The 24059-nt window shown below is 57.9% G+C and overlaps 1 protein-coding gene across 1 annotated transcript in view; it reads left to right on the top strand.

Moving 5' to 3' along the window:
• The first annotated feature begins 632 nt into the window (after nt 1-632).
• LOC134340707 (dihydrolipoyllysine-residue acetyltransferase component of pyruvate dehydrogenase complex, mitochondrial-like) overlaps nt 633-24059 on the top strand; it is a 28907-nt gene continuing 5480 nt past the window's right edge. Inside the window, exons 1-2 of the mRNA XM_063038167.1 lie at nt 633-966; nt 20831-20932. Of these exons, the coding sequence (XP_062894237.1) occupies nt 745-966; nt 20831-20932 (324 nt within the window). The 5' untranslated portion in view covers nt 633-744. The remainder of the gene's footprint in view (nt 967-20830; nt 20933-24059) is intronic.

The following is a 24059-nucleotide window of genomic DNA, read 5'->3' as shown; positions in this document are numbered from 1 at the left end:
GGTGACGGAGAGGACGGTGAGGGTGGGGTCTGTGTGGTGGGTGACGGAGAGGACGGTGAGGGTAGGGGGTCTGTGTGGTCAGGGGGGGTGACGGAGAGGACGGTGAGGGTGGGGGGTCTGTGTGGTCAGGGGGGGTGACGGAGAGGACGGTGAGGGTGGGGGGTCTGTGTGGTCAGGGGGGGTGACGGAGAGGACGGTGAGGGTGGGGGGTCTGTGTGGTCGGGAGGGTGACGGAGAGGACGGTGAGGGTGGGGAGTCTGTGTGGTCAGGGGGGGTGACGGAGAGGACGGTGAGGGTGGGGGGTCTGTGTGGTCAGGGGGGGTGACGGAGAGGACGGTGAGGGTGGGGGGTCTGTGTGGTCAGGGGGGGTGACGGAGAGGACGGTGAGGGTGGGGTCTGTGTGGTCAGGGGGGTGACGGAGAGGACGGTGAGGGTAGGGGGTCTGTGTGGTCAGGGGGGGTGACGGAGAGGACGGTGAGGGTGGGGGGTCTGTGTGGTCAGGGGGGGTGACGGGGCTAACCATGTCCTTGGGGTTAGAGGTCAGCGTGACGCGTGTGCAGTCGGGGGCGGGGACAGTGGTGTCATGTGACGGTAGTGTGTGAGGTGGCTCTGTTGGGTCAGGTGACTGTGGTGCCACCAGACTGGTGCCACCGCCCCTCCTGCCCTTCGCCGGAAGTCGCTTGTCCGTTCTCTGCGTCACGTCCGGCCGCCGGAGGTGACCGAAGGAAGAGTGCCGGAGCCGCGATGATCCGTCAGGCCGCCCGACTCCGGCTCTGCGTCCGGCTGCGGCCGCTGCCCCAGCGCCGGGCCCTGTCCCTCTCCCTGCCCCAGACCCGGGCCCGCTGCTGGTATCGGCTGGCGGCCAGGAGGGGCCCGGCGCCCGGAGCCGTCCGGGGCTGGCAGTGGGGCGGCGCGCTCCCGACGCCGGGACCGGGCCGCTGGTACAGCGTGCCCGCGCATCAGCTGGTAAGGGGGCGAGCGGTGGGGGTGGGAACGCGCGCTCCCGGGGCGACGTGAACTTAACGCGCTCGTTTCACCTTTCACTCGTGGGCACAGCAAGATCCCACTCCTCCCTATGGGAGTCCCGTGTGTGAGGGGTGTGTCCTGTGGGTGTGGGGTGTCCTGTGGGTGTGGGGTGTCCTGTGGGTGTGGGGTGTCCCATGGGTGGGGGTGTGTCATGGGTGTGGGGTGTGTCATGGGTGTGGGGTGTCCTGTGGGTGTGGGGTGTCCCATGGGTGTGGGTGTCCCATGGGTGTGGGGTGTGTCATGGGTGTGGGGTGTCCCGTGGGTGGGGGTGTCCCATGGGTGTGGGTGTCCCATGGGTGTGGGTGTCCCATGGGTGTGGGGTGTCCTGTGGGTGTGGGGTGTCCCATGGGTGTGGGTGTCCCATGGGTGTGGGTGTCCCATGGGTGTGGGGTGTGTCATGGGTGTGGGGTGTCCCGTGTGTGAGGGGGTGTGTCCTGTGGGTGTGGGGTGTGTCATGGGTGTGGGGTGTCCCATGGGTGTGGGGTGTGTCATGGGTGTGGGGTGTCCCGTGTGTGAGGGGGTGTGTCCTGTGGGTGTGGGGTGTGTCATGGGTGTGGGGTGTCCCATGGGTGTGGGGTGTGTCATGGGTGTGGGGTGTCCCATGGGTGGGGGTGTCCCGTGTGTGAGGGGTGTGTCCTGTGGGTGTGGGGTGTCCTGTGGGTGTGGGGTGTCCCATGGGTGGGGGTGTCCCATGGGTGTGGGGTGTGTCATGGGTGTGGGGTGTCCTGTGGGTGTGGGGTGTCCCATGGGTGTGGGTGTCCCATGGGTGTGGGGTGTGTCATGGGTGTGGGGTGTCCCGTGGGTGGGGGTGTCCCATGGGTGTGGGTGTCCCATGGGTGTGGGGTGTCCTGTGGGTGTGGGGTGTCCCATGGGTGTGGGTGTCCCATGGGTGTGGGTGTCCCATGGGTGTGGGGTGTGTCATGGGTGTGGGGTGTCCCGTGTGTGAGGGGGTGTGTCCTGTGGGTGTGGGGTGTGTCATGGGTGTGGGGTGTCCCATGGGTGTGGGGTGTGTCATGGGTGTGGGGTGTCCCATGGGTGTGGGGTGTCCCGTGTGTGAGGGGTGTGTCCTGTGGGTGTGGGGTGTCCTGTGGGTGTGGGGTGTCCCATGGGTGGGGGTGTCCCATGGGTGTGGGGTGTGTCATGGGTGTGGGGTGTCCTGTGGGTGTGGGGTGTCCCATGGGTGTGGGTGTCCCATGGGTGTGGGGTGTGTCATGGGTGTGGGGTGTCCCGTGGGTGGGGGTGTCCCATGGGTGTGGGTGTCCCATGGGTGTGGGGTGTCCTGTGGGTGTGGGGTGTCCCATGGGTGTGGGTGTCCCATGGGTGTGGGTGTCCCATGGGTGTGGGGTGTGTCATGGGTGTGGGGTGTCCCGTGTGTGAGGGGGTGTGTCCTGTGGGTGTGGGGTGTGTCATGGGTGTGGGGTGTCCCATGGGTGTGGGGTGTGTCATGGGTGTGGGGTGTCCCATGGGTGTGGGGTGTCCCGTGTGTGAGGGGTGTGTCCTGTGGGTGTGGGGTGTCCCGTGGGTGTGGGGTGTCCCATGGGTGGGGGTGTCCCATGGGTGTGGGGTGTGTCATGGGTGTGGGGTGTCCTGTGGGTGTGGGGTGTCCCATGGGTGTGGGTGTCCCATGGGTGTGGGGTGTGTCATGGGTGTGGGGTGTCCCGTGTGTGAGGGGGTGTGTCCTGTGGGTGTGGGGTGTGTCATGGGTGTGGGGTGTCCCATGGGTGTGGGGTGTGTCATGGGTGTGGGGTGTCCCATGGGTGTGGGGTGTCCCGTGTGTGAGGGGTGTGTCCTGTGGGTGTGGGGTGTCCTGTGGGTGTGGGGTGTCCCATGGGTGGGGGTGTCCCATGGGTGTGGGGTGTGTCATGGGTGTGGGGTGTCCTGTGGGTGTGGGGTGTCCCATGGGTGTGGGTGTCCCATGGGTGTGGGGTGTGTCATGGGTGTGGGGTGTCCCGTGGGTGGGGGTGTCCCATGGGTGTGGGTGTCCCATGGGTGTGGGGTGTCCTGTGGGTGTGGGGTGTCCCATGGGTGTGGGTGTCCCATGGGTGTGGGTGTCCCATGGGTGTGGGGTGTGTCATGGGTGTGGGGTGTCCCGTGTGTGAGGGGGTGTGTCCTGTGGGTGTGGGGTGTGTCATGGGTGTGGGGTGTCCCATGGGTGTGGGGTGTGTCATGGGTGTGGGGTGTCCCATGGGTGTGGGGTGTCCCGTGTGTGAGGGGTGTGTCCTGTGGGTGTGGGGTGTCCTGTGGGTGTGGGGTGTCCCATGGGTGGGGGTGTCCCATGGGTGTGGGGTGTGTCATGGGTGTGGGGTGTCCTGTGGGTGTGGGGTGTCCCATGGGTGTGGGTGTCCCATGGGTGTGGGGTGTGTCATGGGTGTGGGGTGTCCCGTGGGTGGGGGTGTCCCATGGGTGTGGGTGTCCCATGGGTGTGGGGTGTCCTGTGGGTGTGGGGTGTCCCATGGGTGTGGGTGTCCCATGGGTGTGGGTGTCCCATGGGTGTGGGGTGTGTCATGGGTGTGGGGTGTCCCGTGTGTGAGGGGGTGTGTCCTGTGGGTGTGGGGTGTGTCATGGGTGTGGGGTGTCCCATGGGTGTGGGGTGTGTCATGGGTGTGGGGTGTCCCATGGGTGTGGGGTGTGTCATGGGTGTGGGGTGTCCCATGGGTGTGGGGTGTCCCGTGTGTGAGGGGTGTGTCCTGTGGGTGTGGGGTGTCCCGTGGGTGTGGGGTGTCCCATGGGTGGGGGTGTCCCATGGGTGTGGGGTGTGTCATGGGTGTGGGGTGTCCTGGGTGTGGGGTGTCCCATGGGGTGGGTGTCCCATGGGTGTGGGGTGTGTCATGGGTGTGGGGTGTCCCGTGGGTGGGGGTGTCCCATGGGTGTGGGTGTCCCATGGGTGTGGGGTGTCCTGTGGGTGTGGGGTGTCCCATGGGTGTGGGTGTCCCATGGGTGTGGGTGTCCCATGGGTGTGGGGTGTGTCATGGGTGTGGGGTGTCCCGTGTGTGAGGGGGTGTGTCCTGTGGGTGTGGGGTGTGTCATGGGTGTGGGGTGTCCCATGGGTGTGGGGTGTGTCATGGGTGTGGGGTGTCCCATGGGTGTGGGTGTCCCATGGGTGTGGGGTGTGTCATGGGTGTGGGGTGTCCCGTGGGTGGGGGTGTCCCATGGGTGTGGGTGTCCCATGGGTGTGGGTGTCCCATGGGTGTGGGGTGTGTCATGGGTGTGGGGTGTCCTGTGGGTGTGGGGTGTCCCATGGGTGTGGGTGTCCCATGGGTGTGGGGTGTCCTGTGAGTGAGGGGTGTCCCATGGGTGGGGGTGTCCCATGGGTGGGGGTGTCCCATGGGTGTGGGGTGTGTCATGGGTGTGGGGTGTCCTGTGGGTGTGGGGTGTCCCATGGGTGTGGGTGTCCCATGGGTGTGGGGTGTGTCATGGGTGGGGGTGTGTCATGGGTGTGGGGTGTGTCCTGTGGGTGTGGGGTGTTCCATGGGTGGGGGTGTCCCATGGGTGTGAGGTGTGTCATGGGTGTGGGGTGTCCCATGGGTGGGGGTGTCCCATGGGTGTGGGTGTCCCATGGGTGTGGGGTGTGTCATGGGTGTGGGGTGTCCTGTGGGTGTGGGGTGTCCCATGGGTGGGGGTGTCCCATGGGTGTGGGGTGTGTCCTGTGGGTGTGGGGTGTTCCATGGGTGGGGGTGTCCCATGGGTGTGGGGTGTGTCATGGGTGTGGGGTGTCCTGTGGGTGTGGGGTGTCCCATGGGTGGGGGTGTCCCATGGGTGTGGGGTGTGTCATGGGTGTGGGGTGTCCTGTGGGTGTGGGGTGTCCCATGGGTGTGGGTGTCCCATGGGTGTGGGTGTCCCATGGGTGTGGGGTGTCCTGTGAGTGAGGGGTGTCCCATGGGTGGGGGTGTCCCATGGGTGTGGGTGTCCCATGGGTGTGGGGTGTGTCATGGGTGTGGGGTGTCCTGTGGGTGTGGGGTGTCCCATGGGTGTGGGTGTCCCATGGGTGTGGGGTGTGTCATGGGTGTGGGGTGTCCTGTGGGTGTGGGGTGTCCCATGGGTGGGGGTGTCCCATGGGTGTGGGGTGTGTCATGGGTGTGGGGTGTCCTGTGAGTGAGGGGTGTCCCATGGGTGTGGGGTGTGTCATGGGTGTGGGGTGTCCCATGGGTGGGGGTGTCCCATGGGTGTGGGGTGTGTCATGGGTGTGGGGTGTCCTGTGGGTGTGGGGTGTTCCATGGGTGGGGGTGTCCCATGGGTGTGGGTGTCCCATGGGTGTGGGGTGTGTCATGGGTGTGGGGTGTCCCATGGGTGTGGGTGTCCCATGGGTGTGGGGTGTGTCATGGGTGTGGGGTGTCCTGTGGGTGTGGGGTGTCCCATGGGTGTGGGGTGTGTCATGGGTGTGGGGTGTCCTGTGAGTGAGGGGTGTCCCATGGGTGTGGGGTGTGTCATGGGTGTGGGGTGTCCCATGGGTGGGGGTGTCCCATGGGTGTGGGGTGTGTCATGGGTGTGGGGTGTCCTGTGGGTGTGGGGTGTTCCATGGGTGGGGGTGTCCCATGGGTGTGGGTGTCCCATGGGTGTGGGGTGTGTCATGGGTGTGGGGTGTCCTGTGGGTGTGGGGTGTCCCATGGGTGGGGGTGTCCCATGGGTGTGGGGTGTGTCATGGGTGTGGGGTGTCCTGTGAGTGAGGGGTGTCCCATGGGTGTGGGGTGTGTCATGGGTGTGGGGTGTCCCATGGGTGTGGGGTGTGTCATGGGTGTGGGGTGTCCTGTGAGTGAGGGGTGTCCCATGGGTGGGGGTGTCACATGGGTGGGGGTGTCCCATGGGTGTGGGTGTCCCGTGGGTGTGGGGTGTCCTGTGGGTGTGGGGTGTTCCATGGGTGGGGGTGTCCCATGGGTGTGGGGTGTGTCATGGGTGTGGGGTGTCCTGTGGGTGTGGGGTGTCCTGTGGGTGTGGGGTGTGTCATGGGTGTGGGGTGTCCTGTGGGTGTGGGGTGTTCCATGGGTGGGGGTGTCCCATGGGTGTGGGGTGTGTCATGGGTGTGGGGTGTCCTGTGGGTGTGGGGTGTTCCATGGGTGGGGGTGTCCCATTGGTGTGGGTGTCCCATGGGTGTGGGGTGTGTCATGGGTGTGGGGTGTCCTGTGGGTGTGGGGTGTCCTGTGGGTGTGGGTGTCCCATGGGTGTGGGGTGTGTCATGGGTGTGGGGTGTCCTGTGAGTGAGGGGTGTCCCATGGGTGTGGGGTGTGTCATGGGTGTGGGGTGTCCCATGGGTGTGGGGTGTGTCATGGGTGTGGGGTGTCCTGTGAGTGAGGGGTGTCCCATGGGTGGGGGTGTCCCATGGGTGTGGGTGTCCCATGGGTGTGGGGTGTCCTGTGGGTGTGGGGTGTTCCATGGGTGGGGGTGTCCCATGGGTGTGGGGTGTGTCATGGGTGTGGGGTGTCCTGTGGGTGTGGGGTGTTCCATGGGTGGGGGTGTCCCATGGGTGTGGGTGTCCCATGGGTGTGGGGTGTGTCATGGGTGTGGGGTGTCCTGTGGGTGTGGGTGTCCCATGGGTGTGGGGTGTGTCATGGGTGTGGGGTGTCCTGTGAGTGAGGGGTGTCCCATGGGTGTGGGGTGTGTCATGGGTGTGGGGTGTCCCATGGGTGTGGGGTGTCCTGTGAGTGAGGGGTGTCCCATGGGTGTGGGGTGTGTCATGGGTGTGGGGTGTCCTGTGGGTGTGGGGTGTCCCGTGGATGAGGGGGGTGTGTCCTGTGGGTGTGGGGTGTCCCATGGGTGGGGGTGTCCCATGGGTGTGGGGTGTGTCATGGGTGAGGGGTGTATCATGAGTCTGGGGTGTCCCATGGGTGATGGGTGTGGGGTGTCCCCAGGATTGTGAGGTGTCCCGTGGGTGATGGGTGTCCCCAGGGTCGTGAGGTGTCCCGTGGGTGATGGGTGTCCCCAGGGTCGTGGGGTGTCCCAGGGGTGATGGGTGTTAACAATGGGGTGAGGGGTGTCCCCAGGGTCGTGAGGTATCCTGTGGGTGATGGGTGTCCCCAGGGTCGTGGGGTGTCCCAGGGGTGATGGGTGACCCATGGGTGGGGGATGTTCCATGGGTGAGCATGTCTCCCAGAGGTGAGGGGTGTCCTTGAGGTGTGGGCGACCCCGGGTTTTAGGATATCCTGGGGGTAAGGGTGTCGCTGCTGAGACTGGCCGTGCGCATGCGTCAGGCTGTCACGTCCCGATTTCCATGATGGCCGATCGGGTCTCGGGTGAAAGCCAGCCTGTTGATTTTTGGCAAATGAGCAGTTTTATACAAATATATAACCCTGAACTTTGCCTGCGTTCTGCAAGTTAGCACATTTTAATTCGATTTAGCCAAGAAAAGTGCAGCTGTAATGCACCGTTTGCGCTAATTGGAGGTCACAGACAGACAGAGCATGAGACTTCTAGTAGTATATAGATAAATTAAACTGGTTAGCAGAGTTTATGCATATATAGGTGTGGAAATACAAACCCAAACTTCTTCAAGCTTAGGTGGTAATTGATTCAGTCTTCCGATGGTAGGTAAGAAAAATGCACAGGTTTATTAACGCAAGATGTTTGTAATCCAAAGGTGAACGTTGTGAGAACGCAATTACATCGATATTCCACAGATTCCACAACAGCGATACAAGATAACAATAGCAGTCGGTTTTATCTCCGAAGTTGTTCCACTCCACACACGAAATATCACTGATAGTGATCTTCAACGAATATCCTTTCAACACAAGTGGTACCACACCCGAATTCAGCTACGGGACATCTCAAAGTGGTGGCCACAGGATACCCAAACAGCATACACGTATGGATCATCACCAACAGTAGCTTATCACAAAGGGGACCCTCTTCAAGGGAACCAACACCCAGCCAAGGGTCAACACACCGGTAGATTCCACAAGGTTACCCCAAACACGCAACGTGATAGCCACTTATCCAGTTCCCCGACATACAAAATAACTCCAACAGTGACTTGCCACAGGGATGCCTTTCTTCAGTGAAATACCACACCCAGACAAAGGGTAAAAACACACGTGTGGTATTCACAAACGTTTCCCCCTCACCAGAGAACCCACTCCCGTGTATTAACTAAGTGACAATCACACTTTCGTAGTTGAATGGAAACAAACTCACCCTCACGGGCTACTTAGAGAGACAGTCCAAGCAGTGACCTCTTTGTCAGTAGGTTTCTTCTGTTTCAAACCTCTCTCTCCTCTCTCCCCTTCCTGCAAACTTGTTCAAGTTGCAGAAAACTTGTGAGAGTCATTTATCAATACTCAGGATCGATCTCAACTCACCCCTTTTGGGCTACTGAAAGTTTAAACCAGCGACCGACTCACTGGTGTCTTCCATTGACCGAATCCATCTCGACTCTAAATGTGTGTGTGTGTGTCTGCGTGTCCTTGTATATTCAAAACAAGCTGCAGAGAAAGCATAACATCGATTGTCCATCAAATAACTCCCCCCCTCGCTCTCTCACATCCTCACTCTCTCCCTTCAAACAGTCTCATTCTCCCGGCGTTTTAAAGTGACAGTCCACAGAAAGCTAGGAACCCTAGGGGTACATAACAACAGTAAAAACAAAACCACGTTCCTCCAAGAACACACATCAAAGTTGCTGGTGAACGCAGCGTCTCTAGGAAGAGGTGCAGTCGACGTTTCAGGCCGAGACCCTTCGTCCCCTGGTGCTACATGAAACAACACAAAACTGCACTAGACTATGTGAGACAACACCAGGCTACACTAGACTACGTAAAACAACATAAAAACTACACTAGACTGCAGACCTACCCAGGACTACATAAAGTGCACAAAACAGTGCAGGGCAGTACAATAATTAATAAACAAGACAATAGGCAGAGTAGAGGACAAGTAGATGTCAGTCTGGACTCTGAGTATTGAGGGGTCTGATGGCTTGGGGGAAGAAACCGTTACACAGTCTGGTCGTGAGAGCCCGAATGCTTTGGTGCCTTTTGCCACATGGCAGGAGGGAGAAGAGTTTGTAAGAGGGGTGCGTAGGGTCCTTTATAATGCTGTTTGCTTTACGGATGCAGCGTGTGGTACCCTAGACGTACGGAGTTTGAGAACAGTGCCTTTCTCACTACCGGGTTCGGTGGCTATTAACGAGGGGCTAACGAGCTGCATCTATACAGACACCCAGTAAAAAAAAAAGGTTTCATCTGTACTGGAATCTTTTACACAGTACTATAGACCATACAATTATGACAGCAGAAAAACATATAGAGAGGGCTTTTCTCTTTGGAGTGGAGGAGGATGAGAGGCGACTTGATAGAGGTGTACACGATAACTGTTGGTCAGAAAGGACGACAGTCTACAATCCAGTGAGTTCGAATGAATCGTGGACAGTGAGAGCAGACAGACTAATTGTCTTTGTCCTTGCCGCGTGCTTGGGGATGGAGGCTGCCATTTTGTGAAGACACTCTGATCAAAGTTCCGCCACGGGAGCTGGTTCTACCAGTTGAGCAGCCCAAGTGGTTTAGCCCCAGCACAATCACAGGGCCAATTTACAACAGACAATCAGCCCACTAACCGGTACCTCTTCAGGCCCTGGGAGGAAACCAGAGCTGCCGGAGGAAACCTGCACGGTCGCAGGGAGGGCAAACTAACCCCTTACGGACGGCCCCTGACTTGAAGCCCGAACTACACAGTAGCCCCTTCACCCAGCACCCGGCTGTAATGCTGCTGTGGCGTCCCCCGTGACATCCTCTCACCCCCTGGAGACGTTGGACCTCACCCCAGTTTCCTGGTGGCTTGCTCCCGCCTCAGATCCCCGTCGCTCCACCATTAGCAGCTGTGAGTCAAGTCAAGTCATTTTTTATTGTCATTTTGACCATAACTGCTGGTACAGTACACAGTAAAAACGAGACAATGTTTTTCAGGAACATGGTGCCACATGAAACAATACAAGAACTACACTGAACTACGTAAAAAACAACATAAAACTACACTAGACTACAGAACTACCCAGGACTGCATAAAGTGCACAAAACAGTGCAGGCACTACAATAAATAATAAACAAGACAATAGGCAGAGTAGAGGACAAGTAGATGTCAGTCTAGACTCTGGGTATTGAGGAGTCTGATGGCTTGGGGGAAGAAACCGTTACGTAGTCTGGTCGTGAGAGCCTGAATGCTTCGGTGTCTTTTTCCAGATGGCAGGAGGGAGAAGAGTTTGTATGAGGGGTGTGTGGGGTCCTTCATAACGCTGTTTGCATTACGGGTGCAGCGTGTGGTGTAAATGTCTGTAACGGCGGGAAGAGAGACCCCGATGACCTCACCGTCCGCTGCAGGATCTTGCGATCCGAGACGGTACAATTCCCGAACCAGGCCGTGATGCAGCTGCTCAGGATTGTTGGGAAGGGGTTTACTGGAGGTGTGGAGTCTCAGGGAATGTTTCCTTGGGGTGGCAGTGTTGGGGGGAGGATATCCCACGGGGGTAGGGGTGTCCTCTGGGGAAGTGTGATGACCCGGGGGGGGTGGGGTAGGTAATCCCATGGGGAAGGGGTGACTTGGGGTGTTGGGTTCCCTGGAGGGGGAGGATTGTAACAGCAGGTGACTGGGAGGTCTCAGTAGATCCTGCTGGTGGACGTTCCCCTGCCTCCTACTCCCCCCCCCCCCCAAAGTACAGCTCAGGGCTTCACCGCGAGTGTTAGCGGAGCGCGGGTCAGGCCGCGGGTGAATGTTGTTACTACCCTGCCAGTGACAGGGGTGACGGGGTGCAGCAAGTGGGGAGGGTGATCTGGAGAGCCATCTCTCTCTCTCTCCCCCCCCCCACACCCAATGTGATCTTCCCGCTATTACACCCAACGTGACCGTACGTTGCGGCACGTCCCGTGGTTACGGTCAAATTGTTTGTCCAGCTTCTGCTGCGAGGGTTTTTTTGAACGTCAGGACTTGCCCCTCTGTGGAAATATTACCTGTTGGCTCCCATCCTGACAGAGTACCCACTCAGCACTCGGAGTGACAGAGCACAGAACCTGGACCGCGGCGCAGCTCGCCCCTGCCAGCCCCGGCGCCCGCCTGCGCCGCTTCTGCTTGCCTGTATCCCTCGGCTCTTGTCCAGGTGCCTTTCCAGCACAGTCGTGGTTTCTGCCTCCTCTGCTAGCTCGCTCCATTTAGCCAAAACTTGCCCCTCCGAAGCTCTCACCTTCAGCCCGTGCCTTCTGGTGTTAGAAGGGACTGGGCAAACGAAAGACCCAATGGCGAACCACCGGCGGATGCTCACCTCGGCCTCTCCAGCCTCCTGAGCAGCCACCAAGAGGCGACCCCCCCCCCCGGGAGACTACCCGACTGGACCCCGGAGGGTCGCCCCCCAGCCGAGGAAAAGGGACCCCGGCCCTCTGCGCAGTCTCCGCTGCTTGTGATCGCGCGGGCCTGGCGACTGCCCCGTGGGTCTGAGGCGCGACGTTCTGCTCGTGCACTGGAGTGCCTTCTCAGGGTTTGCACCCCCAAAGTCTGGACCAACAAGATGCCCTTGTTTCAGATTATATTTAACTTTATTGTCATTGTGCCGAGTACAGGTACAAAGCCAATGAAATGCAGTCAGCATCTGACCAGAAATGCAAAGAATAGTGTTATTTACAAAATAACTGCGAATAAAAAGTAAGTGCTACAGCACACAAATATAAAAGTACTGAGACAGTACAATCTGGGTGCAATACTGCTTAGCGCTGTGATGTGAGGTTCAGCAGGGTCACAGCCTCAGGGAAGAAGCTCTTCCTGTGCCTGCTGGTGCGGGAGCGGAGGCTCCTGTAGCGCCTACCGGATGGGAGGAGAGTAAAAAGTCCATGGTTAGGGTGAGATGCATCCCTGATAATGCTTCTCGCCCTGCCCAGGCAGCGTTTATGGTAGATGTTCTCAATGGTGGGCAATTGGGTGCTGGTAATCCGCTGGGCAGTTTTCACCACACGCTGGAGTGCTTTGTGGTCCGATACGGGACAATTGCCATACCACACTGAGATGCAGTTGGTGAGTGTGCTCTCAATGGTACAGCGGTAAAAGTCCGTCAGTATCCCGGGACAGAGGTGAGCTTTCTTGATAGTGCCTCAGACCCTTCAGAAAACCCCCACAAACACTTGGGTGGAATCCCTCAAGCCTCCCCTTCCCGCCCCCCGGCGGGAATCCTCCCAAACCCCCCTCAGAGAAATCTCCTCAAGCCCCTTTACAAGGTCCATGTAAGACCGGATTTGTGAGACAGAGTTTCTGCACAATCCACGTGGACAGTGTATCATTCCCTGCTTTTTCCAAGCAAACGTCAATCCTGTCTAAGCAGCACACACAAAATGGTGGAGGAACTCAGCCTGACAAGTGCAGTTGACGTTTCAGGCTGAGAGCCTTTGGCAGGACTTGGCCCAAAACGTCGACTGTACTTTGCCACCCGGCCTGCTGAGTTCCTCCAACATTTTGTGTCTGTTGCTTAGATTTCCAGCATCTGCAGCTTTTCTCTTGTTTGTGATAAATCCTGTCTGTAATTGCCCTGCTATTAACGGAAGACTCACTGGCCTAGAGATTCCGGGCTCATTCCCACTGCTGAGTGAGAAGAGGGTCAGCAAACGTCCAGTCTTCTCGTCCCTGCGTTCGGAAGTTTAAAATATCGACATGTGAATGGTTGACAGCGAGGTCATGGCATAGCAAGAGCTTTTAGAAGGGTGAGGGGGGATCTCGTTGAACCTTATCGAATATCGACAGGCCTAAATACAGGGGACATGGAGACGATGGTTCCTATAGTTGGGGAGTCTAGGACCAGAGGGGGTGGGCGCACGCTCTCTCTCTCTCTCTCTCTCTCTCTCTCTCTCTCTCTCTCTCTCTCTCTCTCCCCCCCACCCCCTTTCTCCCCTCCCCTTTCTCCTCTCCCCCTCTCCCTCTCCCTCTCCCCCCTCCCTCACCCCCATCCCTCTCCCCTCCACCCTCTCCACCCTCTCCCCCTCCCCCTCCCCCCTCTCCCCTCCCACTCCCCCTCTCCCCACCCCCCTCCCCCCTCTCCCCTCCCCTCCCCCCTCTCCCCTCCCCTCTCCCCTCCCCTCTCCCCTCCCCTCTCCCCCTTCTCTCTCCCCCTTCTCTCTCCCCCTTCTCTCTCTCCCCTTCTCTCTCCCCCTTCTCTCTCCCCTTCTCTCTCCCCCTTCTCTCTCCCCCTTCTCTCTCCCCCTTCTCTCTCCCCCTTCTCTCTCCCCCTTCTCTCTCCCCCTTCTCTCTCTCCCCCTCTCTCCCCCTTCTCTCTCCCCCTTCTCTCTCTCCCCCTTCTCTCTCCCCCTTCTCTCTCTCCCCCTTCTCTCCTCCCCCTTCTCTCCTCCCCCTTCTCTCCTCCCCTTCTCTCCTCCCCCTTCTCTCCTCCCCCTTCTCTCCTCCCCCTTCTCTCCTCCCCCTTCTCTCCTCCCCCTTCTCTCCTCCCCCTTCTCTCCTCCCCCTTCTCTCCTCCCCCTTCTCTCCTCCCCCTTCTCTCCTCCCCCCTCTCTCCTCCCCCTCTCCTCCCCCCCCCCTCCTCCCCCCTCCCCCTCCCCTCCTCCCTCTCCCCCTCTCTCCTCCCCCTCTCTCCCCCTCTCTCCCCTCTCCCCCTCCCCTCCCCTCCCCTCTCCCCTCCCCTCTCCCCCTCCCTCTCCCCCCCTCTCCCCTCTCCCCTCCCCCTCTCCCCTCCCCCTCCCCCTCTCCCTCTCCCCCTCCCCCTCTCCCTCTCCCCCTCCCCTCTCCCTCTCCCCCTCCCTCCCTCCCCTCTCCCCTCTCCCTCTCCCCCCCCCTCTCCCCTCCCCCCCCTTCTCTCTCCCCCTTCTCTCTCCCCCTTCTCTCTCCCCCTCTCTCCTCCCCCTCCCTCTCCCCCTCCCCCCTCTCCCCTCCCCCTCTCCCCCTCCCCTTCCCCCCTCCCCTCTCCCCCCTCCCCTCTCCCCCCTCCCCTCTCCCCCTTCTCTCTCCCCCTTCTCTCTCCCCCCTCTCTCCTCCCCCCTCTCTCCTCCCCCCTCTCTCCTCCCCCCTCCCTTCCCTCTCCCCCTCACCCTCTCCCCCTCACCCTCTCCCTCTCTCCCTCTCCCCTCCCCCCTCCCCCCCCTCTCTCCCCTCCCCCCTCTCCCCTCCCCTCTCCCCCTCTCTCTCCCCCCTCTCCTCCCCCTCTCCCCCTCCCCCACTCCCCCTCCCCCTCCCCCTCTCCCCCTCCCCTCTCCCTCTCCCCCTCTCCCCTCCCCCTCCCCCTCTCCCCTCCCCCTTCTCTCTCCCCCTCTCTCCTCACCCCTCCCCCTCCCCCCTCTCCCCTCCCCCTCCCCCCTCCCTCTCCCCCCTCTCCCCCTCCCCCTCCCCCTCCCCCCTCCCCTTCTCTCTCTCCCCCTTCTCTCTCCCCTTCTCTCTCCCCCCTCTCTCTCCCCCCTCTCTCTCCCCCTCTCTCTCCCCCTCTCTCTCCCCCTCTCTCTCCCCCTTCTCTCTCCCCCCTCTCTCCTCCCCCCTCTCTCCCTCCCCCCTCTCTCCTCCCCCCTCCCTCTCCTCCCCCCTCCCTCTCCCCCCTCCCCTCCCCCTCCCCCTCCCCCCTCCCTCCCCCTCCCCCCTCCCCTCTCCCCCCTCTCCTCCCCCCCCCTCTCTCCTCCCCCCTCTCTCCTCCCCCCTCTCTCCTCCCCCTCTCTCCTCCCCCCTCCCTCTCCTCCCCCCTCCCTCTTCTCCCTCCCTTCCCCCTCCCCCCTCCCTCTCCCCCTCCCTCTCCCGCATCGTGCTGCCCGGGCTTGGCGTGTCACGCCGGCGGCTGGGGACCCTGACCGATGGGGGCCTCGTGCTGAAAGTTGCTGGTGTTGCCCCAGGCCCCAGGAGAGCTGCTGCTCTTGGAGCTGGATACAGAGTGGGGTAGAGCAGCGAGATGAGGGGTCACATCGACTACACAGCCAGTTAGCTGTCCGGCACTGCGTCGCCAAATCGGTGTCAGTGCCATGGTCACCGAGCTGCAGCGCCAGACATTTGAAGTGGCGCCTGGCCCACCAGCGGTAGGTTCAAGGATGAAACCTGGCGCGGGTTCAAAGTAAGTTTATCGTCAAAGTACATAGAGCTCACCATATACAACTCTGAGATTTGTTTTCTCGTGGGCAGGCTCAGTAAATCTAGTAACCTTAAGCGAATCGATGAGAGACCACGCCAACCTGGGCGTTCCACCAGCGTGCAAAGGACAACACACTGCGCACGTACTAATAAATATATAAGCAGTAAATGTTGAGAAGAGTCATTGAAAGCGAGTCAGTAGGTTGTGGGCACGTCTCAGCATTGGGGGTGAGCGAAGTTATCCCCTCTGGTTCAAGGGCTTGGTTGTTGTAGGGTAATAACTGTTCCTGAACCTGGTGGTGTGGGCCCTGAGGCTCCTGTACCTCCTTCCTGATGGTTGAGGGGGTAATAACTGTTCCTGAACCTGGTGGTGGGGGTCCTGAGGCTCCTGTACCTCCTTCCTGATGGTTGAGGGGTAATAACTGTTCCTGAACCTGGTGGTGTGGGTCCTGAGTCTCCTGTACCTCCTTCCTGATGGTTGAGGGGTAATAACTGTCCCTGAACCTGGTGGTGTGGGTCCTGAGGCTCCTGTACCTCCTTCCTGATGGTTGAGAGGATAATAACTGTCCCTGAACCTGCTGGTGTGGGTCCTGAGGCTCCTGTACCTCCTTCCTGACAGATGCGGCTTTCCTGTGACAGCGTTTCATGTAGGTGTGCTCAGTGGTGGGGAGGGCTTCGCCCATGATGGACTGGGTTGTGTCCACTTTTACTTGAAGGCTTTTCTGTTCAAGGGCATTGGTCTTTCCATAGCAAGCCACCACACAACCGGTCAATATACTCTCCGCCACACATCTGGGGAGGTTAGCGGAAGTGTGACATTCTTGGGGTATTCTAGGTGACGTTGAAGTCAACGTCGCCTTGACTCCCGAGCCCCTGCAGCGCAGCAGGTGGACTGTGTGGGGACCGATTCTGGGAAAATTTAGAAATGATGACTGCAGCGCCAGCTTGGCTGGTGTGTGACTTGGAGAGGCTGGGCGGATGGTGGAGTCTCGAGCGGCTGTTGGCGAAAATCGTGAGGTACTAATAAGTTTCGTCAGTAGAAGAGCGAGCTGTTTACTGTTTAACTACATGCGTTTTGAATTATATTCTGTCAGCTTATTGCTGCTATTATGTTTTATGTGCTGTGTGTGATATGTTTTGTGGGTGCACCCATGACCCAGGGGAAAGATGGTTCATTCAGCACAGTCAGCTGACGTTAAACTTGAACTCGGTCTCGGCCTGGGAGCTCAGGGAGAGAAGCGTCAACGCTTGTTGCGGAAACACTGTGGGGGTTTGCACCCCGATTCTGTGGTCCACTGTACAAAGAGGTTGAATGTGACGGAGGGTTAGTGGTCAAATGAACCGCTCGGATCGAGTCAGGTCCAGATATGCGGAGTCGCGGTCAGTGTGACACCCGCAGGGCTCGGGGCGTCGGAATTCGGTTCCGACGTCGTGGACGGAGTCCGCACGCCCTCCCCGTGAGCGTGTGGCTTCCCTCCGGGTGCTCTGGTTTCCTCCCGCAGTCCAAAGGCGTACCGGTTAGTAGGTTAATTGGTCATTGTCAATTGTCCCGTGATCAGGACAGGGTTAAATCGGACTGTCGCTGGGCGGCGCAGCTCGGTGACCAGAAGGGTTCGCTCCGCGCCAAGTCTCCATAAATAAATCAGGACCTTACGGCCCTTCGAGCCAAGGCAGCCATTTTAACCCTAACCTAATTACAGGACGACTTGCGTCGATCGACTGGCCTCGCCGGTACGTCTTTGGGACCGCGGGAGGGATGCAGGGGACGCGGGCAAAACGCGCGGGGAAGGCACTGGGATTGAATTCGGTACTGCAACGCCCCGGGCTGTAACCGCATCACGCTAACCCCTATACGAGCGTGGTGTATCGGGCAGCGCGGGCTCGTCAGACTGGAAGGGCTTGTTCCCGTGGCTGTATCTCCAGATCAGATTTAAAATAGAGCCTTGAAAAGTAGGGTTGCTGATGGCTTGTTGAATGCTCAGAGGACGCGGGCCGATTTTCTGAACAAAGTCGCCTACTTCTTTGTCAAAGTCCTGACGGCTGTTGCGGAACTTGGCGTTGGCTAAGAGAGTGAGTGACTTTTCTCTGGGCGTCTCTGTCAGAGGTCACAGAGGACGGAGCTGGGAGGGAAGTGAAGCTCACGTGGCAGCACCAGCTAACTTTATTAGCTGCCACAGAGAATTGTTCCGGCTGGAGAGATTGCATTCTCAACTTCTGAGCAGCTCTTTTATCTGGTTGAAATCTGACGCCGATCGCTCTGTGCAGCACGTCTCAGTGAATGTTGCCTGCTCCCGGTTCAGAAGTGTGTTAAATTGGGACGATTCATTTGCCCCCCGTCCAATCTAGAGCGCAAGAACCCTACTCTGAACATACCTGTACTGTGTCTCTCTGGCAATGTTTTACTCTCCCAGAATTGCCTTTTAGGGAGCGATATTCAAGATTGAAGACTGTTTAATGTCATTTCAAGTACACGAGGGTAAAGGAGACTGAAATAATTCTTACTCCGAATCGAATGCAGCGCAAAAAAATAAGAATAAGATTAAAAAAAACACAATAAATATAAATACACAAGATAGCTTATATACACAGATTGATTGTCTATCCATAAAGTGACTCTGGGCACAGGAGTGTCTGTACAGAAGGTGACTCTGACAGGAAATGATAAAGTAGTGGTGGTTTGGGGGTGTGGAGGGGTGGGTTAGTGGGTGGAGGTGTTGATCAGACTCACTGCCTGGGGAAAAGTCACTGTTTTTGAGTCTGGTGGGTCCTGGTGTGGACGCTACGTAGCCTCCTCCCCGATGAGAGTGGGATGGACAGTCCGTGAGCAGGGTGGGTGGGATCCTTCACGGTCCTGGTGTGGATGCTACGTAGCCTCCTCCCCGATGGGAGTGGGACAGACAGACCGTGAGCAGGGTGGGTGGGACCCTTCACGGTCCTGGTGTGGATGCTACGTAGCCTCCTCCCCGATGGGAGTGGGACAGACAGTCCGTGAGCAGGGTGGGTGGGATCCTTCACGGTCCTGGTGTGGACGCTACGTAGCCTCCTCCCCGATGGGAGTGGGACAGACAGTCCGTGAGCAGGGTGGGTGGGACCCTTCACGGTCCTGGTGTGGACGCTACGTAGCCTCCTCCCCGATGGGAGTGGGACAGACAGTCCGTGAGCAGGGTGGGTGGGACCCTTCACGGTCCTGGTGTGGGTGCTATGTAGCCTCCTCCCCGATGGGAGTGGGACAGACATTCCGTGAGCAGGGTGGGTGGGATCCTTCACGGTCCTGGTGTGGACGCTACGTAGCCTCCTCCCCGATGGGAGTGGGACAGACAGTCTGTGAGCAGGGCGGGCGGGATCCTTCACGGTTCTGGTGTGGATGCTACGTAGCCTCCTCCCCGATGGGAGTGGGACAGACAGTCCGTGAGCAGGGTGGGTGGGACCCTTCACGGTCCTGGTGTGGACGCTACGTAGCCTCCTCCCCGATGGGAGTGGGACAGACAGTCCGTGAGCAGGGTGGGTGGGATCCTTCACGGTCCTGGTGTGGACGCTACGTAGCCTCCTCCCCGATGGGAGTGGGACAGACAGTCCGTGAGCAGGGTGGGTGGGACCCTTCATGGTCCTGGCACCTTTCTGTATTTACGTCTTTGATACGCTGATGCCATTGACCCTTTCTTTGAGTTGCAGAGACGTATTTTATGTGCAACACACATCAAAGTTGCCGGTGAACGCAGCAGGCCAGGCAGCATCTCTAGGAAGAGGTACAGTCGACGTTTCGGGCCGAGACCCTTCATCAGGACGAACTGAAGGAAGAGCTAGTAAAAGATTTGAAAGTGGGAGGGGAAGGGGGAGATCCAAAATGACAGGAGAAGACGGGAGGGGGAGGGATGGAGCCAAGAGCTGGACAGGTGATTGGCAAAGGGACACGAGAGGATCATGGGACAGGAGGCCCAGGGAGAAGGAAAAGGGGGAGGGAGAGAAAACCCAGAGGATGGGCAAGGGGTATAGTGAGAGGGACAGAGGGAGAAAAAGGAGAGAGAGAGAAAGAATGTGTGTATATAAATAACGGATGGGGTACGAGGGGGAGGTGGGGCATTAGCGGAAGTTAGTATTAGTCAATATTCATGCCATCAGGTTGGAGGCTACCCAGACGAAATATAAAGTGTTGTTCCTCCAACCTGAGTGTGGCCTCATCTTTACAGCAGAGGAGGCCGTGGATAGACATATCAGAATGGCAATGGGATGTGGAATTAAAATGCCTCGGCCCGAAACATCGACCGTACCTCTTCCTAGAGATGCTGCCTGGCCTGCTGCGTTCACCAGCAACTTTGATGTGTGTTGCTTGAAATTCCAGCATCTGCAGAATTCCTCCTGTTGCGTATCTTATGTGCGATGCTCTAAGCTGCAAGAGCGATTAAAACAAGAACGGAAATATCCAGTATATTCTCAAGGCTATTCTTGGCAAAGTCTCACGCAGTCTGAAACCTTCTGGGTGACTTGCCTTTTGTTGTAACTGTTTATCTTTTGAAACACTTTTGCAGGGGCGATGAGCAACCTAAGACCCCGAATAAACTCTCCTCGGGCTTCCGGCTGGGTGTGGATGTCGGTTATAATCGATGTTTCGATGGCGAACTCTGCCATTTTCATCAAGGGTGATGTCCAGTCCGATGGTATTTATACCCCCGTCGTCCATCTCTCCTGATTGGCTAGTCTTCATCCAATCAGCCTTCTGCTCTCCCACCAATCAGGCTTCCGCTCTCCTACCCTTTTTCAATCGAATTCCAGTTCTCGCTTGGAGCGAGCCCTTCGTCTTCGTTAAAAATCTTTTCCTCCAGTTTTACTTCAATGACTTCCTTCACCAGGCGGTCCTGAAACCCATTGGCGCGGCACGGCACAGTAATTTTGTGGCGTCCAAGTCAGTCCTGTGGCCATGGCGAATGCAGTCTTCTGGTAACCCAGACGGATGCACCTCCTGTGCTCCCTGACGTGGATTTCCACCGCGCCGATACGCGCTGCTCCCCGCTCACAGGGTATCCTGTAAACACCGGCCAACCTGATAAAGGAAGCCATTGAAATAAAACTAGAGGAAATAAGGATGAAGGTCTCGTTCGAAGTAAGAACTGGGATTTGATTGTAAACAAGGTGGGACTGCGGAAAGCTGATTGGATGAGGACTGACCAATCAGAAAGAAGGGACTACGAGGGTGTCAAAACCACTGGACTGGGCGTGCCCGGCCATCATCCCTGATGAAGGTTTGTCATCGAGACATCCGCTATAGTGGATACCTGTACCCGCCTGGAAGCCCGAGAAGAGTTTATTCTTCATAGACGCCGGGAAGGCACTGGGTCCTTTTTCAACCTTGTTAGAAAGATTAGTACTACTCTTTAGAGTAGTACTACCAGGTGAGAGGTGACTGAGTGACACTCGCTGTCTCGTAGGTACATTTGCCAGAGTGACACTCGCTATCTTGTTGTAGTTACAGTTGCTGGGGTGACACTCACTGTCTCGTAGGTATATTTGCCAGGATAACACTCGCTGTCTCGTTGTAGGTACAGTTGCAGGGGTGACACTCACTGTCTCGTAGGTACATTTGCCAGGATAACACTCGCTGTCTCGTTGTAGGTACAGTTGCAGGGGTGACACTCACTGTCTCGTAGGTACATTTGCCAGGATAACACTCGCTGTCTCGTTGTAGGTACAGTTGCAGGGGTGACACTCACTGTCTCACAGGTACATTTGCCAGGGTAACACTCGCTGTCTCGTTGTAGGTACATTTGCCAGGGTAACACTCGCCGTCTCGTTGTAGGTACAGTTGCCGGCTCTCTCCCCAACGATGCAAATGGGAACAATCGCTCGATGGGAGAAGAAGGAAGGCGATAAAATAAACGAAGGGGATTTGATCGCAGAAGTAAGTGAACACGTGCTGCTTTTTCAGCTTCCCTGGGAAGACACCGTCGCTTTCAAACGGCAGTCAGTGCACAGTGTGTCCGCTTTCACATCGGTTTCTGGAGTCGGGTGTGCTCGTTCCTTCCAATTTAATCAACTATTTAAAGGCTGGCAGTGCAGTTCTGCTGCACGGTATTCAAACAGGCGGTTGTTCACGTTGAAGAAACCAGCCTGCCCTGACCCCAATCTCGTCCAGTCTAGTATAAATTCACTGTTGTAGCTGGTGTAAAAAGTTCCTTCTATTACCAGATTGTTTGATTCTCCAGTCAGTCGAGAAATGCAGAGAGAAAAAACAATGTCAAAGTTCCACAAAGTTGAAAAAAACAGACTTTAAAGTTAACAAGAAAAATTTCTCAAACTTAGGCCGGTTTTACACTAAAACGGTTGCTTTCAGTACTTTAGGTGGTCTTAGTAAGTCTTTACTGTCCAACAGGAAGCCTGCGATTCCGAGAGCAGTGCCCCAACACTGCAGCTTGTAAGCTGGAGGGTGGTTTTCTCCGGAATGCAGGAAGTTGGGGACATGGGTTGACGGCTGCTGAACGTGGAAGTTCTGTGCATCCCCGTTAACCGGTTAACCGGTGCACCGTGGCCCAAGTAAGCGGCTGCCCCAATTCGCCAAACTTCCACGGAGATAGTTAAAAAGGTACTTTAAAAAAAAGGCAAACTACCATTTTACTGAGTTATAAATATTGCATTTAAAAGAAATTAGAACATTACCAGAACTACTACAGTGCTATAAAACTGTGTATTAGTTCCTAATAGTTATCGATGGAGGAATTCATCCAGTGTACACTGCCGTGACTGTAAACAAACAAAATCAGCTCACGCATCTAGTGGAGATAATGAACTCTGGCCTTTTACCTCTTTGTATCTGCCCATCACCTCCCCCTGGGTCCCCACCATCCCCTAATTCCCTTTCTCCCACGGTCCACTCTCCTCTCCTGTCAGATTCCTTCCTCTCCAGCCCTTTACCTTTCCCACCCATCACCTCCCCCTGGTGTCCCTCCTCCTTCCCTTTCTCCCACGGTCCACTCTCCTCTCCGATCAGATTCCTTCCTCTCCAGCCCTTTACCTTTCCCACCCATCACCTCCCCCTGGTGTCCCTCCTCCTTCCCTTTCTCCCACGGTCCACTCTCCTCTCCGATCAGATTCCTTCCTTTCCAGCCCTTTACCTTTCCCACCCGTCACCTCCCCCTGGTGTCCCTCCTCCTTCCCTTTCTCCCACGGTCCACTCTCCTCTCCAATCAGATTCCTTCCTCTCCAGCTCTTTACCTTTCCCACCCATCACCTCCCCATGGTGTCCCTCCTCCTTCCCTTTCTCCCACGGTCCACTCTCCTCTCCGATCAGATTCCTTCCTCTCCAGCTCTTTACCTTTCCCACCCATCACCTCCCCCTGGTGTCCCTCCTCCTTCCCTTTCTCCCACGGTCCACTCTCCTCTCCGATCAGATTCCTTCCTCTCCAGCCCTTTACCTTTCCCACCCATCACCTCCCCCTGGTGTCCCTCCTCCTTCCCTTTCTCCCACGGTCCACTCTCCTCTCCGATCAGATTCCTTCCTTTCCAGCCCTTTACCTTTCCCACCCATCACCTCCCCCTGGTGTCCCTCTTCCTTCCCTTTCTCCCACGGTCCACTCTCCTCTCCGATCAGATTCCTTTCTCTCCAGCCCTTTACCTTTCCCACCCATCACCTCTCCCTGGTGTCCCTCCTCCTTCCCTTTCTCCCACGGTCCACTCTCCTCTCCGATCAAATTCCTTCCTCTCCAGCCCTTTACCTTTCCCACCCATCACCTCCCCCTGGTGTCCCTTCTCCTTCCCTTTCTCCCACGGTCCACTCTCCTCTCCGATCAGATTCCTTCCTCTCCAGCCCTTTACCTTTCCCACCCATCACCTCCCCCTGGTGTCCCTCCTCCTTCCCTTTCTCCCACGGTCCACTCTCCTCTCCCATCAGATTCCTTCCTCTCCAGTCCTTTACCTTTCCCACCCATCACCTCCCCCTGGTGTCCCTCCTCCTTCCCTTTCTCCCACGGTCCACTCTCCTCTCCCATCAGATTCCTTCCTCTCCAGTCCTTTACCTTTCCCACCCATCACCTCCCCCTGGTGTCCCTCCTCCTTCCCTTTCTCCCACGGTCCACTCTCCTCTCCGATCAGATTCCATCTTCTCCAGCCCTTTACCTTTCCCACCCATCACCTCCCCCTGGTGTCCCTCCTCCTTCCCTTTCTCCCACGGTCCACTCTCCTCTCCGATCAGATTCCTTCCTCTCCAGCCCTTTACCTTTCCCACCCATCACCTCCCCCTGGTGTCCCTCCTCCTTCCCTTTCTCCCACGGTCCACTCTCCTCTCCGATCAGATTCCTTCCTCTCCAGCTCTTTACCTTTCCCACCCATCACCTCCCCCTGGTGTCCCTCCTCCTTCCCTTTCTCCCACGGTCCACTCTCCTCTCCGACCAGATTCCTTCCTCTCCGGCCCTTTACCTTTCCCACCCATCACCTCCCCCTGGTGTCCCTCCTCCTTCCCTTTCTCCCACGGTCCACTCTCCTCTCCGATCAGATTCCTTCCTTTCCAGCCCTTTACCTTTCCCACCCATCACCTCCCCCTGGTGTCCCTCTTCCTTCCCTTTCTCCCACGGTCCACTCTCCTCTCCGATCAGATTCCTTTCTCTCCAGCCCTTTACCTTTCCCACCCATCACCTCCCCCTGGTGTCCCTCCTCCTTCCCTTTCTCCCACGGTCCACTCTCCTCTCCGATCAGATTCCATCTTCTCCAGCCCTTTACCTTTCCCACCCATCACCTCCCCCTGGTGTCCCTCCTCCTTCCCTTTCTCCCACGGTCCACTCTCCTCTCCGATCAGATTCCTTCCTCTCCAGCCCTTTACCTTTCCCACCCATCACCTCCCCCTGGTGTCCCTCCTCCTTCCCTCTCTCCCACGGTCCACTCTCCTCTCCGATCAGATTCCATCTTCTCCAGCCCTTTTAGTTCCCTATCCGCCTATCACCTTCTAGTGCCCTGCTTCCCTCCCCCACCCCTCCTCTTGTTATTCTGGCGTCTTCCGCCTTCCTCTTCGCTGCTGAAACGCCGACGGTCCATTCCTC

Source organism: Mobula hypostoma, chromosome X2 (genome assembly GCF_963921235.1).
Source record: "Mobula hypostoma chromosome X2, sMobHyp1.1, whole genome shotgun sequence".
Taxonomy (NCBI): domain Eukaryota; kingdom Metazoa; phylum Chordata; class Chondrichthyes; order Myliobatiformes; family Myliobatidae; genus Mobula; species Mobula hypostoma.
Note: the sequence above shows the minus strand (reverse complement) of the source record. Positions and strands in the feature narration are given on the sequence as shown.